The sequence below is a fragment of the Palaemon carinicauda genome, chromosome 45 (genome assembly GCF_036898095.1).
Source record: "Palaemon carinicauda isolate YSFRI2023 chromosome 45, ASM3689809v2, whole genome shotgun sequence".
NCBI lineage: Eukaryota > Metazoa > Arthropoda > Malacostraca > Decapoda > Palaemonidae > Palaemon > Palaemon carinicauda.
This window is the reverse complement of record NC_090769.1, coordinates 192,496-204,671: the sequence shown is the minus strand read 5'-3', so window position 1 is coordinate 204,671 and position 12,176 is coordinate 192,496. Positions and strand designations below refer to the sequence as shown.

The 12,176-nt window shown below is 43.5% G+C and overlaps 1 protein-coding gene across 3 annotated transcripts in view; it reads right to left on the bottom strand.

Annotated features, from left to right (window-relative positions):
- Window positions 1-93: 93 nt before the first annotated feature.
- The window catches only part of LOC137634775 (armadillo repeat-containing protein 7), a 29,091-nt gene continuing 17,008 nt past the window's right edge, over window positions 94-12,176 (bottom strand). For 2 of the 3 annotated variants that reach the window (XM_068367304.1, XM_068367305.1), the window contains exons 2-5: window positions 11,276-11,393; window positions 2,599-2,766; window positions 537-674; window positions 94-242 (exon numbers count right to left, since the gene is read on the bottom strand). In XM_068367304.1, coding sequence (XP_068223405.1) covers window positions 94-242; window positions 537-674; window positions 2,599-2,766; window positions 11,276-11,384 — 564 coding nt within the window. In that variant the 5' untranslated portion in view covers window positions 11,385-11,393. The remainder of the gene's footprint in view (window positions 243-536; window positions 675-2,598; window positions 2,767-11,275; window positions 11,394-12,176) is intronic. The other variant, XM_068367306.1, reaches the window with a different exon arrangement.

The window sequence follows — 12,176 nt, the reverse complement described above, 5'->3', positions numbered from 1 at the left end:
ATAACAACAGTTTTTTATTAACACACTATTCTATATCACTTATAATGTACACTGATGGCTTTCACATGTAAACCCCTTCTACCTCCAAGATTCCTAATACTGAATTCCAGCTTTAGTTGGATCTTCTTCCCTTACTGGATGATGATAATCGGACAAAAATATCTTGGCAAGGTTTCTGATGCGAGGATTGCTTTCCTCTGCCTTAACTGATATTAGTTTTACAACTTTATCACTTGTGATCTCTGGAATCACAGAAAAGAAAAAAAAAATGTTAGAATTACTGATAAAACAGGTTATGCGCTTTGTAAACCTCAATTTCATGGTTATTTTCAAATTCTATATTAACACAAGTTTGGCCATACAGTAATGATCAACAAATGAGTTTCGTAAAATATGAATTATAGGGGCTTTGAAATTTCCAAGTATTTACACATTACCATATATTAGAAATTAAAGCATGACAGTAATAAATCACTATCAAATTATAATTCTAAGACTAAATAAATTAAAAAAAAAAAACCATAATCTGACATTACCTAACTTAGACTGAGGCGTGACAAGGAACATCAATGAGGTAATAGATGAGATAACAGTGGACTCATCCTCTGACATCAAACATTCCGTCAAGAGATGCACACCACCATTTTGAAGGATATAAGACTTATTTTCAACATCTGAAAACGAGTCCATTTTATTAATGCTCTTCAGGCCAATACAACTCAAAGTAAAGTTTAAACAAAAAAATATTAATATGCAAATAAAGGACATATGGCAAAATTACTTTAAATGCAAATCTTAAATCAACTTTGACTTCTTTCAGATGGCATTATTTGCACATAAATTTCTCAACAATTTGAGCAAGCATTACACATTTTTAAGAGTTTGTATTTTTCCTAACTATAAAAACCTGTTTCCTTTAACCCTTTTACCCCCAAAGGACGTACTGGTACGTTTCACAAAACTCATCCCTTTACCCCCATGGACGTACCGGTACGTCCTTGCAAAAAACTGCTATTTACATTTTTTTTGCATATTTTTGATAATTTTTTGAGAAACTTCAGGCATTTTCCAAGAGAATGAGACCAACCTGACCTCTCCATAACGAAAATTAAGGCTGTTAGAGCAATTTAAAAAAAAAAAAACAGCAAAATGTGCTTGAACAAAAATAACCCCTGAGGGGTTAACGGTTGGAAAGTTCCAAATAGCCTGGGGGTAAAAGGGTTAATAGGAGTAAGTTTTCAGCAAAGCTGGAACTCGGCTGATAAAATTTACAATGAATGGGTGGTCGTTCCTGGCAGGTGGCGAGGAAGACAACACTTCCCCTTGATCACTGTAGCCACTTCGACCTTCACCTGGGACGCAGGGTGGACGAGGCAAGAAGTGTACAAAATACTTTTTAAAATTTTTTTATTTGTTCCTACACTGATACAAACCATAGTCTCTTAATATGAACATTATCCTGAGGAGAGAAGAACTTCCTAAAACAAAGCTGGCTGGTTAAAAATCCCAGAATGTCAAACACTCAGACCTGAAAAGGAGCAAGTGTTGACTCCAATCTGCCTCCTATCAACCTGAGAGAATACAGTAAGGTGATAGGCTAGATTTCTGTTTGGGAACAGTCGGTCACAGAACTTGAATCCTTACAAAGATATACTTTACATTCATATGTGCCAACAAGGGGATCAACTTTATGTGAGAGCTCTTCTTCAGAGTGAACAGTCGAACGTGCACATGAACCCAAGGCTTAACTTCATGTGAGGGCTAGTCTTCCAAGCATTCATGTGAGTGAGTGCCCTCGAGGAAGAGAATTTGAAGCTTTGCTTCGACTTCTTCCTCCTCCTCTTGCTGTATTCCACCCACTACGGCAATGGCCATTCATAACACTAATTACAAGGGGATGATTGCATAGTCATGCCCCTGCAAGAAGGGCACAAGGAATGGGGATTAACATTGATCCTACTTATAAAGGTGCTGCAATTATGGCCAAATGTCTACACGCTCTCCATTCCACATAAAAAGTAACCAAACACTGCAAAGTGAAAAAGAAAATTAAAATCTAACAGCCAAATTAAGAACACCGAGATCACATCTGTATGGCTCGGTGGCTAAAAATGTGGCTACTCTGTGTGTTGGAGAGGAGCTCCCACGCCCTATGCCAGTACTAACGACACCTTATTATAAATTTCACCTGCTGAGTTCCAGCTTTGCTGAAATCATACTCCTATTAAATGATGATGGTTTGTATCCCTGTAGGAACCCATTGCAATATACAAAAAGATGCACCTGTAGAAATTTATTTCAATAATATTAGAATAAAAACATTGAATTTACATGCAGGGGTTATGATATACAGTCTGGTGTACCGATGCTTACATAAATTGTGTAATTTAAAATAAATTACCAAACTTTTTTTATATAGTGGATAATAAATATATCTACTGATATGCTGCTAGTTCCCAATTAAAGATAAACCATACAAATGACAATCTTATGATTTTATAATAATGAACGTTACAAGTCAAACGTGTGGGTGTTGACTAATTTCTAAAGCTTTCTTTCCTATAGTGTGAGTAAATATGAATAGAAAACCTTACTTACCCAAACATAAATTACAAATTCCGGCTGCAGCAAATCTATGTAGAGTTACTGTCCCTTCAGAGAGATGGTGTAAAAAAATATCAATCACTTTGAGCCTTCGCAGCCACTGATAGTTGATGGGATCATAGGAAAAGTTTGCTAAATTAGCAAGAACTTGTTCTTTAGCTTCTGAAAAAGAAAAGAGCATGAAAAAAAATTATGTAAAGCAATCCAGTACAGTACAATAATGTGCATAAATTATTAAAATATTTTTGAAACTCCAGTACAGTAATATAACGAACATACTATTTTGATTTCTTACAAGAGACCACAAAGATTAACAATACAGGATCCACGATTTTACACAAATGACAATAGCCCGTAAAACAGGGTACTTGCCCCTTAAAGCTCAACCAACAGCACCACCACCCACTTGGTTACTTTCTTCATATTAACATTAAAGTTGGCTTCAATACATAATATTTATTTATAAGTCCTCAGTACTTTATAAATGATAATTCATGTCTGCCCAAGTACTTTACAAATAACAATCCACGTCTGCCCTTGCTCCGATCCCCTGGGAATAAGCATTACAGGAGAATCCATAACGAGGCCCAAAGTGCACACACAAACACACAACCTCAGGATATAATAAATACGAGCCAAACTGAGAGCATGTGTCAGGGGTCAAAATCTGAGGAAAGCTTGCGCAATCAGGTGTGTACAGTACTCATAGTCATGAGCCCATGTGGGGAGTCTCAGTTCTTGTACAATTTTTATTGTCCTCTACAGTGAGAAGTTCTTGCTGATTCTCATCTTAGGATGATATAAGGGTACATTTTCAAACAGCAGGTGAGGGAGGAACCTTAGGAGAGCTGACGCCTTCCTTGACAAGCTTCAGATACAGTGGCGATTGCAATAACGAGGAACTCTCTTTTTCACGAAGAGGTCAAAGGAATATGGCTGGGAGTCAAGGGAGGAAGAGGGCATTTCCTTCCCTTAGATGTCTAATCAGAAGGCGAAGACGGGAGAGCAGAATAAGAATTTGTCCTTGAAGTGTCAATGTCTTGCAAAAGCCTTTCTGTCGACAGAATGCCCTCTAGGCCTAAGGAAGGTCACAGCATCCTTAGGGTTCACTCCAAGGAGAAGGAACACCTGCTTCTCTAGGGAAAGAAGATTAAGTCGTTTTACTCTAGGCTTGTCTGAAGGTCAATTCAATGTCACTGTCCTTTTTTACCTTCCCCTCGGAAAAAGCCAGAATAACAGGTGAGAGGGGGAGAGGTCCAGCGGATTTGTTAGATTTTGAGGAAGACCCGAAAGATCTCACTTTGACTTCTTCCTCTTCCTGCCGTACTCTTTCCACTGGGGAAACGACCATTCCTTAGTGTGATGACTGCAGGCAGTCATGAACCCTGCAAGAAGGGCACAAAAAAGGGGGATTCATAGACATCCTGCACATGAATGTTCTACACCTACTGCTGGGAACCCCTAGGCAGGATCACATTCCTACACATGGTTTTTCCATTCACTGTACTGCAAACATTGTAAGGAGAAAAATGTTATTTTGATTATAAAATAAATTTTTGAATATACTTACCCGGTGATTATATAGCTGCAACTCTGTTGCTCGACAGACAACTCTACGGAAAAACTCGCCAGCGATCGCTACACAGGTTGCGGGTGTGCCCAACAGCGCCATCTGTCGACCAGATACCCAGCTCTCATGTAAACAAAGACTCAATTTTCTCCTCGTCCCACTGCGTCTCTATTGGGGAGGAAGGGAGGGTCATTTAATTTATAATCACCGGGTAAGTATATTCAAAAATTTATTTTATAATCAAAATAACATTTTTCAATATTTAACTTAGCCGGTGATTATATAGCTGATTCACACCCAGGATGGTGGGTAGAGACCAGTAATATATGTTTACACTTTTATGAGCTAAGAGTTTTTTATTTCATTTTAGAAGTTATTAAAATAACAAAAACAAAATAAATAGGTACCTGGTAAGGAAGTCGACTTGAACAATTACTCTGCCTTTTAAGTACGTCTTCCTTACGGAGCCTCGCGATCCTCTTAGGATGCTGATCGACCCCTAGGATCTGAAGTATCAAGGGTTGCAACCCATACAACAGGACCTCATCAAACCCCTAATCTAGGCGCTCTCAAGAAATGACTTTGACCACCCGCCAAATCAACCAGGATGCGAAAGGCTTCTTAGCCTTCCGGACAACCCAAAAAACAACATTAAAAACATTTCAAGAGAAAGATTAAAAGGGTATGGAATTAGGGAATTGTAGTGGTTGAGCCCTCACCCACTACTGCACTCGCTGCTACGAATGGTCCCAGTGTGTAGCAGTCCTCGTAAAGAGACTGGACATCCTTTAGATAAAAAGACGCAAACACTGACTTGCTTCTCCAATAGGTTGCGTCCATTATACTTCGCAGAGATCTATTTTGCTTAAAGGCCACGGAAGTTGCGACAGCTCTAACTTCGTGTGTCCTCACCTTAAGCAATGCTTGGTCTTCCTCACTCAGATGTGAATGAGCTTCTCGTATTAACAGTCTGATAAAGTAGGATAAAGCATTCTTTGACATAAGCAAAGATGGTTTCTTAACTGAACACCATAAAGCTTCAGATTGGCCTCGTAAAGGTTTAGTTCGCTTTAAATAGAACTTAAGAGCTCTCACAGGGCATAAGACTCTTTCTAGTTCATTGCCTACAATATTCGATAAGCTGGGAATATCGAACGATTTCGGCCAAGGTCGAGAAGGCAGCTCATTTTTGGCTAGAAAACCAAGTTGTAGCGAACATGTAGCTTTTTCTGACGAAAATCCGATGTTCTTGCTGAAGGCATGAATCTCACTGACTCTTTTAGCTGTGGCTAAGCATACCAGGAAAAGTGTCTTTAAAGTGAGATCTTTCAGGGAGGCTGATTGTAGCGGCTCAAACCTGTCTGACATGAGGAATCTTAGTACCACGTCTAAATTCCAACCAGGTGTAACCAAAAGACGCTCCTTCGTGGTCTCAAAAGACTTAAGGAGGTCCTGAAGATCTTTATTGTTGGAAAGATCTAAGCCTCTATGCCGGAAGACCGATGCCAACATGCTTCTGTAGCCCTTGATAGTGGGAGCTGAAAGGGATCGTCCTTTTCTCAGGTATAAGAGAAAGTCAGCTATTTGAGCTACAGAGGTACTGGTCGAGGATACAGAGACTGACTTGCACCCGTTTCGGAAGATTTCCCACTTCGATTGGTAGACTCTAAGGGTGGATGCTCTCCTTGCTCTAGCAATCGCACTGGCTGCCTCCTTCGAAAAGCCTCTAGCTCTCGAGAGTCTTTCGATAGTCTGAAGGCAGTCAGACGAAGAGCGTGGAGGCTTTGGTGTACCTTCTTTACGTGTGGCTGACGTAGAAGGTCCACCCTTAGAGGAAGACTTCTGGGAACGTCTACTAGCCATCGAAGTACCTCGGTGAACCATTCTCTCGCGGGCCAGAGGGGAGCAACTAGCATCAACCTTGTCCCTTCGTGAGAGGCGAACTTCTGCAGTACCTTGTTGACAATCTTGAACGGTGGGAATGCGTATAGATCTAGATGTGACCAATCTAGGAGAAAGGCATCTATATGTATTGCTGCTGGGTCTGGGACTGGTGAGCAATATATTGGGAGCCTCTTGGTCAGCGAGGTTGCAAAGAGATCTATGGTTGGTTGGCCCCAAGTGGCCCAAAGTCTCTTGCATACATCCTTGTGGAGGGTCCATTCTGTTGGAATTACTTGCCCTTTCCGACTGAGACAATCTGCCATGACATTCAAGTTGCCTTGGATGAACCTCGTTACTAGTGTTATGTCTTGACCTTTTGACCAGATGAGCAGGTCCCTTGCGATCTCGTACAACGTCAGTGAGTGGGTCCCTCCTTGCTTGGAGATGTACGCCAAGGCAATGGTGTTGTCCGAGTTCACTTCCACCACTTTGCCTCGAAGGAGAGACCTGAAGCTTTTCAAGGCCAGATGTACTGCCAGCAGCTCCTTGCAGTTGATATGCATGATCCTTTGAGTCGAGTTCCACAGTCCTGAACATTCCCGACCGTCTAATGTCGCGCCCCAGCCTACGTCCGATGCGTCCGAGAAGAGAACGTGGTTGGGAGTCTGAACAGCCAGGGGAAGACCCTCTCTTAGGTTGATACTGTCCTTCCACCAAGTCAGACAAGACTTCATCTTTTCGGAAATGGGGATCGAGACCGCTTCTAGCGTCTTGTCCTTTTTCCAGTGAAAAGCTAGATGGTATTGAAGAGGACGGAGGTGTAGTCTTCCTAATGACACAAATTGTTCCAGGGATGATAGCGTCCCTACCAGACTCATCCACTGCCTGACTGAGCAGTGTTCCTTCTTCAGCATGTTCTGGATGCATAACTGGGCTTGGCTTATTCTGGGGGCCGACGGAAAAGCCCGAAAAGCTAGACTGTGAATCTCCATCCCTAAATACACAATAGTTTGGGATGGGACCAGTTGCGACTTTTCCATATTGACAAGGAGACCCAATTCCTTGGTCAGATCTAGAGTCCACTTTAGATCCTTCAGACAGCGACGACTGGAAGAGGCTCTGAGAAGCCAGTCGTCCAAATAAAGGGAGGCTCGGATGTCCGATAAATGGAGGAATTTGGCTACATTCCTCATCAGCCTCGTAAACACAAGAGGTGCTGTGCTTAGGCCAAAGCACAGGGCCCGAAACTGGTAGACCACCTTTTCGAAAACGAATCTCAGAAAAGGTTGGGAGTCCGGGTGGATGGGGACGTGGAAGTAGGCGTCCCTTAGGTCTAACGAGACCATCCAGTCTTCCCTTCTGACCGCTGCTAAGACTGACTTTGTGGTCTCCATGGAGAACGTCTGCTTTGTGACAAAGACATTCAGAGCACTGACGTCTAGCACCGGCCTCCACCCTCCTGTCTTCTTTGAAACCAAGAAGAGGCGGTTGTAGAATCCCGGAGATTGAAGGTCCGAGACTTTGACCACCGCTCCCTTCTCTAGCAAAAGAGACACTTCCCGTTTCAAGGCTCGTCTCTTGTCTTCCTCTCTGTACCTGGGAGAGAGATCGATGGGAGACGTTGCTAGAGGGGGTTTCTGTACAAAAGGGATCTTGTACCCCTCTCTGAGCAACTTCACAGATTGTGCATCTGCGCCTCTCTTCTCCCAGGTCTGCCAGAAGTTCTTGAGTCTGGTTCCCACTGCTGTCTGAAGATGCGGGCAGTCAGACTCTGCCCTTATAGGACTTGGATCCTTTCTTCTTCCCTCGCTTCCCTTCGGCACGAGCACCTCCTCTGCTGGAGGCTCTGCCACGAAAGGGCGGAATAAATCGAGACGCTGGAGTGTCCATCCTTGGTCTAGCTGACAAGGTAGGCAAAGGGGGAGCTTTGCGAGCTGAGGACGCAACAAGATCGTGAGTGTCCTTCTGCACTAACGAAGCGGCTATTTCCTTAATCAGGACTTCTGGAAAAAGGCACTTGGAAAGAGGAGCAAAGAGAAGCTCAGATCTCTGGCACGGTGTAACTCCAGCAGAAAGGAATGAGCAGAGATTTTCTCGCTTTTTTAGGACTCCGGACACAAATGATGCAGCAAGCTCATTAGACCCATCACGTACGGCCTTGTCCATGCAGGACATAATGAGCAAGGAAGTCTCTTTATCTGTCGAAGAGATCTTCCTGCTTAGGGCTCCTAGACACCAGTCTAAGAAGTTAAAAACTTCAAAGGCCCTAAAGATTCCTTTCAAAAGGTGGTCCAGGTCCGATGATGACCAACATATCTTTGAGCGTCTCATGGCAAGGCGGCGGGGAGAGTCTACAAGACTTGAGAAGTCGCCCTGGGCAGAGGCAGGAACTCCCAAGCCGAGAACTTCTCCCGTGGCATACCAGACGCTCGATCTAGAAGAGAGTCTAGCAGGGGGAAAAGCAAAGGCTGTCTTCCCTAAGCTCTTCTTGGACTGCAACCATTCTCCTATCACCCGCAAAGCTCTCTTGGACGAGCGTGCGAGGACGAGTCTAGTAAAGGCAGGAGTGGTAGACGGCATGCCTAAAACAAACTCTGAAGGCGGAGAACGAGGAGCCACAGAAACAAACTGGTCAGGAAACAGCTCTTTGAAAATGGCTAAAACTTTTCTAAAGTCCAAAGAGGGTTGAGTAGACTTAGGCTCGTCCAATTCTGATTGTGGTTCATCTATATGTGCAGCAACATCATCATCAGAAAGTTCCTCATCCGACAACTGATGAGGAAACGGCAACGGAGTGGGTAACGGCTGGTTCGCTGAGTCCGGTCGCACTGGTGCATGCGTGACTGAGCCGGACGCAACGTCATGGAACTGCTGCCCAGTCTGTGAGCTGGCAACAACCATGGTAGCGCGTGGACGCACAGCGTCTACCCCAGACTGTCTAGACTGATGGGGTTGCGCAGTGGAAACCACACTGGGTTGCGGAGGTTGACGCACCGCGTCAAAACAAGGCAACTCTGACGGTTGTTGAACATCCAGAACGTCAACGGCAACCTCCGTGCGTCGCTTAACGTCAACATGCGGCTGGCAGATCACACTGGAACGCATGGGTGGAGGAACTCTCTCAACTGGAGTGCGTGAGAAGGTTACCTCAGCGTCCACAGGACGCACAACCGATCGCGTGGAGGGTTGTAGGCTAGGTACTGCACTAGCTGGTACGGCAGCAACCTTCTCCGCACGTAAGTCCTGCATCAGAGACGTAAGTTTAGACTGCCTGTCTTGCAGTAGAGACCACTTAGGGTCTACAGGAGCAGGTGCGGCGACAGACGGTGTTACTGTCTGAAGCGGTACCGCTTTGCCTCTCTTAGGCGGTGAGCAGTCATCGGATGACGGCAACGAGTCCGAACTGACCCAGTGGCTACAACCGGGCCGTTGGACTTGTGCTGAAGGGACCGATTTACGTTTTAACGGTCGCGAGACCTTGGTCCAAAGTTTCTTGCGAGAAACACCTTCAGAAGACGAGGTATAAATGGGCTCTCTCGTCTTAGGTAGGTAGGAGCGATCTTGGGTAGATACGCCCGATACCACGGAGGGAACGTCTGTTCGCTGATTAAAGCCTCTCGAACCCATGCGTCGTACGACATTGCTTCTCCCCTGGACTTGGGAGCTTGCAAGAGGTCCCGGACTAGGAGGACGACAGGCACGAACAGACGAACCCTCAAGCGCAACACTGTCCACAACACTATCACTTGGCACTTTAGCACTTCCCACTGCACTTTGGCACTTAAGCTCCTTCACATCCGCCATGAGCTGATTACGGTCACTAGCAAGGGACTCAACTCTCTCACCCAGAGCCTGGATGGCACGCATCATATCAGCCATCGATGGTTCCTGAGTGCCAGGAGGGGGGTTAGGAGCAACCACTACAGGGGAAGGAATAGGTTGTGGGGCATGAGGAGAGGATATGTCAATAGAACGAGAAGAACTTCTCCTAACTCTCTCTCTCTCTAGCCTACGTGTGTACTTTTGAAATTCGATAAAATCGAATTCCGAAAGGCCAACGCACTCCTCACACCGATCTTCCAATTGACAGGTTTTATCCCGACAATTGGAACAAACAGTGTGAGGGTCGATAGAAGCCTTCGGAAGACGCCTAGAACAGTCCCTAGCATTGCATTTCCTAAATTTGGGGACTTGTGAAGGGTCAGCCATTTTGAACTGGTCAAGGGAAATTCCAAAAAACGATCAAAAAGTCATCAACAAAGAATCCGATATCAAAAAGAGTTCAAGGATTTGTGTGAAGAAAAACCCTGCACAGCGAAAGCTCAAAACTAGAATATAGTACTTCACCAATTAGATGTGAAAAACTCCAGTTTAGCAACAGCGAGTAAAGTACGTCTTGTCGACACCTCGACAGAGAGAAAATTGAGTCTTTGTTTACATGAGAGCTGGGTATCTGGTCGACAGATGGCGCTGTTGGGCACACCCGCAACCTGTGTAGCGATCGCTGGCGAGTTTTTCCGTAGAGTTGTCTGTCGAGCAACAGAGTTGCAGCTATATAATCACCGGCTAAGTTAAATATTGAAAAAGACTAAAGCAGCCAAGTTAAGAACAACAAGAGTACGTAGCCTACATACAGTACTGCTTTGCAGCTGAAGTCAATGTGGCTACTACGTGAAGTGGCTAGGGGGCGAGGTTCCCCGCTACCTGCCAGTAACTACCGACATCTAGTTATAATTTTGAACAGCCGAGTTCATGTAGGAACAAATGAGCGAATTTAGCATACACTCAAATTTTAAAGGAAATTATGTTTGGTTGCTGCATGAAAAATCAAGACATAAAGGGAAGCAAGAAAAGTTACCATTATTTTATATCTTGAAACTAAAACATTTTCTTTTTCATACATGTAGTTTACTATCTAGAGCAACATATTACAATATCCTGTGATATAATCAAAGAAACCTCTTATCAGATGCTTCAAGAGTCTGACCTGACAAATAACATACCCTATAACTTATTTACACTTGACCATCCAAGATATTCCATAGCCAACTCTAATTCCAAACACAATAATTACAGAGCCTAAAAGGAGATGTCCATTACAATTACCATTCTATTTCAGGTATATCTGCAAAATGCATCAAACCAAATAATAAAAACCACTAAAATAATGATGATAAACAAAGACATCTGAGGTAAAATTTGCAATTCAGTACATACCTGAACTTTCAGTGTTAGAAAACTCTTCAACGAGCTCCTTCAAATATTGAAACCTATCGACTCCCTTTTTCCCAGATCGTTTCTGTAGCCGCTCATAGCTGCTGAACATAATGTAGATCTGAAAATTGACAAGTTATAGCAAGGACATTTAAAAGACAGTATTTGACATTAAAACAAACTTATATTCAAAATTTATGGAGTTGTTTAAAAGTACAATTTGACCTATCGAAAGCTATACATGATTACCAAGATTTAAGTAACAAAATCAAAATTTAAAAAGTAATTTGTACTTGTCCTACCAATACGAACCGAGTCCTTTAATAGGAGTACTATCTTGGTAAAGCTGGAACCTCAACTGTTAAGATTTTATACTAGAACTGAAGTTCTGATTCAGCTAGGAGGTGAAACGGACCCTTTGATGGTGATATCCGGAAAGTAAGAAGCCTTCTGCTAAATAAAAAAATTAAGAATCACTGATCTCACTCCAACCCCTTGGTGATTAAGTGCATCTAGAAGAATATTCCCAGAGATGGAATGGATCTGCATACAATATATAATACACTGTCAGCTGCCCATGGTATAACTGCTTACCTAATAGCCAAAATAGGTCTGTGAAACAGAACAACTTTGCTTGTGGACATAATCACGTGAGGGGATTGTCACTCACCACTACCAGGACTTAAACCTGTTGAGAAGATTACAGAAGCATTGTTTGGACTCCCAGTAAGTTACAAATAGATGTTTACTTCCACAAACCACTTCCTGAGGTGTTCGCGTATTTCGAGTGTGTCCAACATCCTTGTATCCATCCAATAGCACCCTGGAGGTGGGGTTCGAGTGAAACACCTATGGACGGAAAATCGTCACGCAGCCGCTTCCCTATTCCTACTGAAAACAGAAG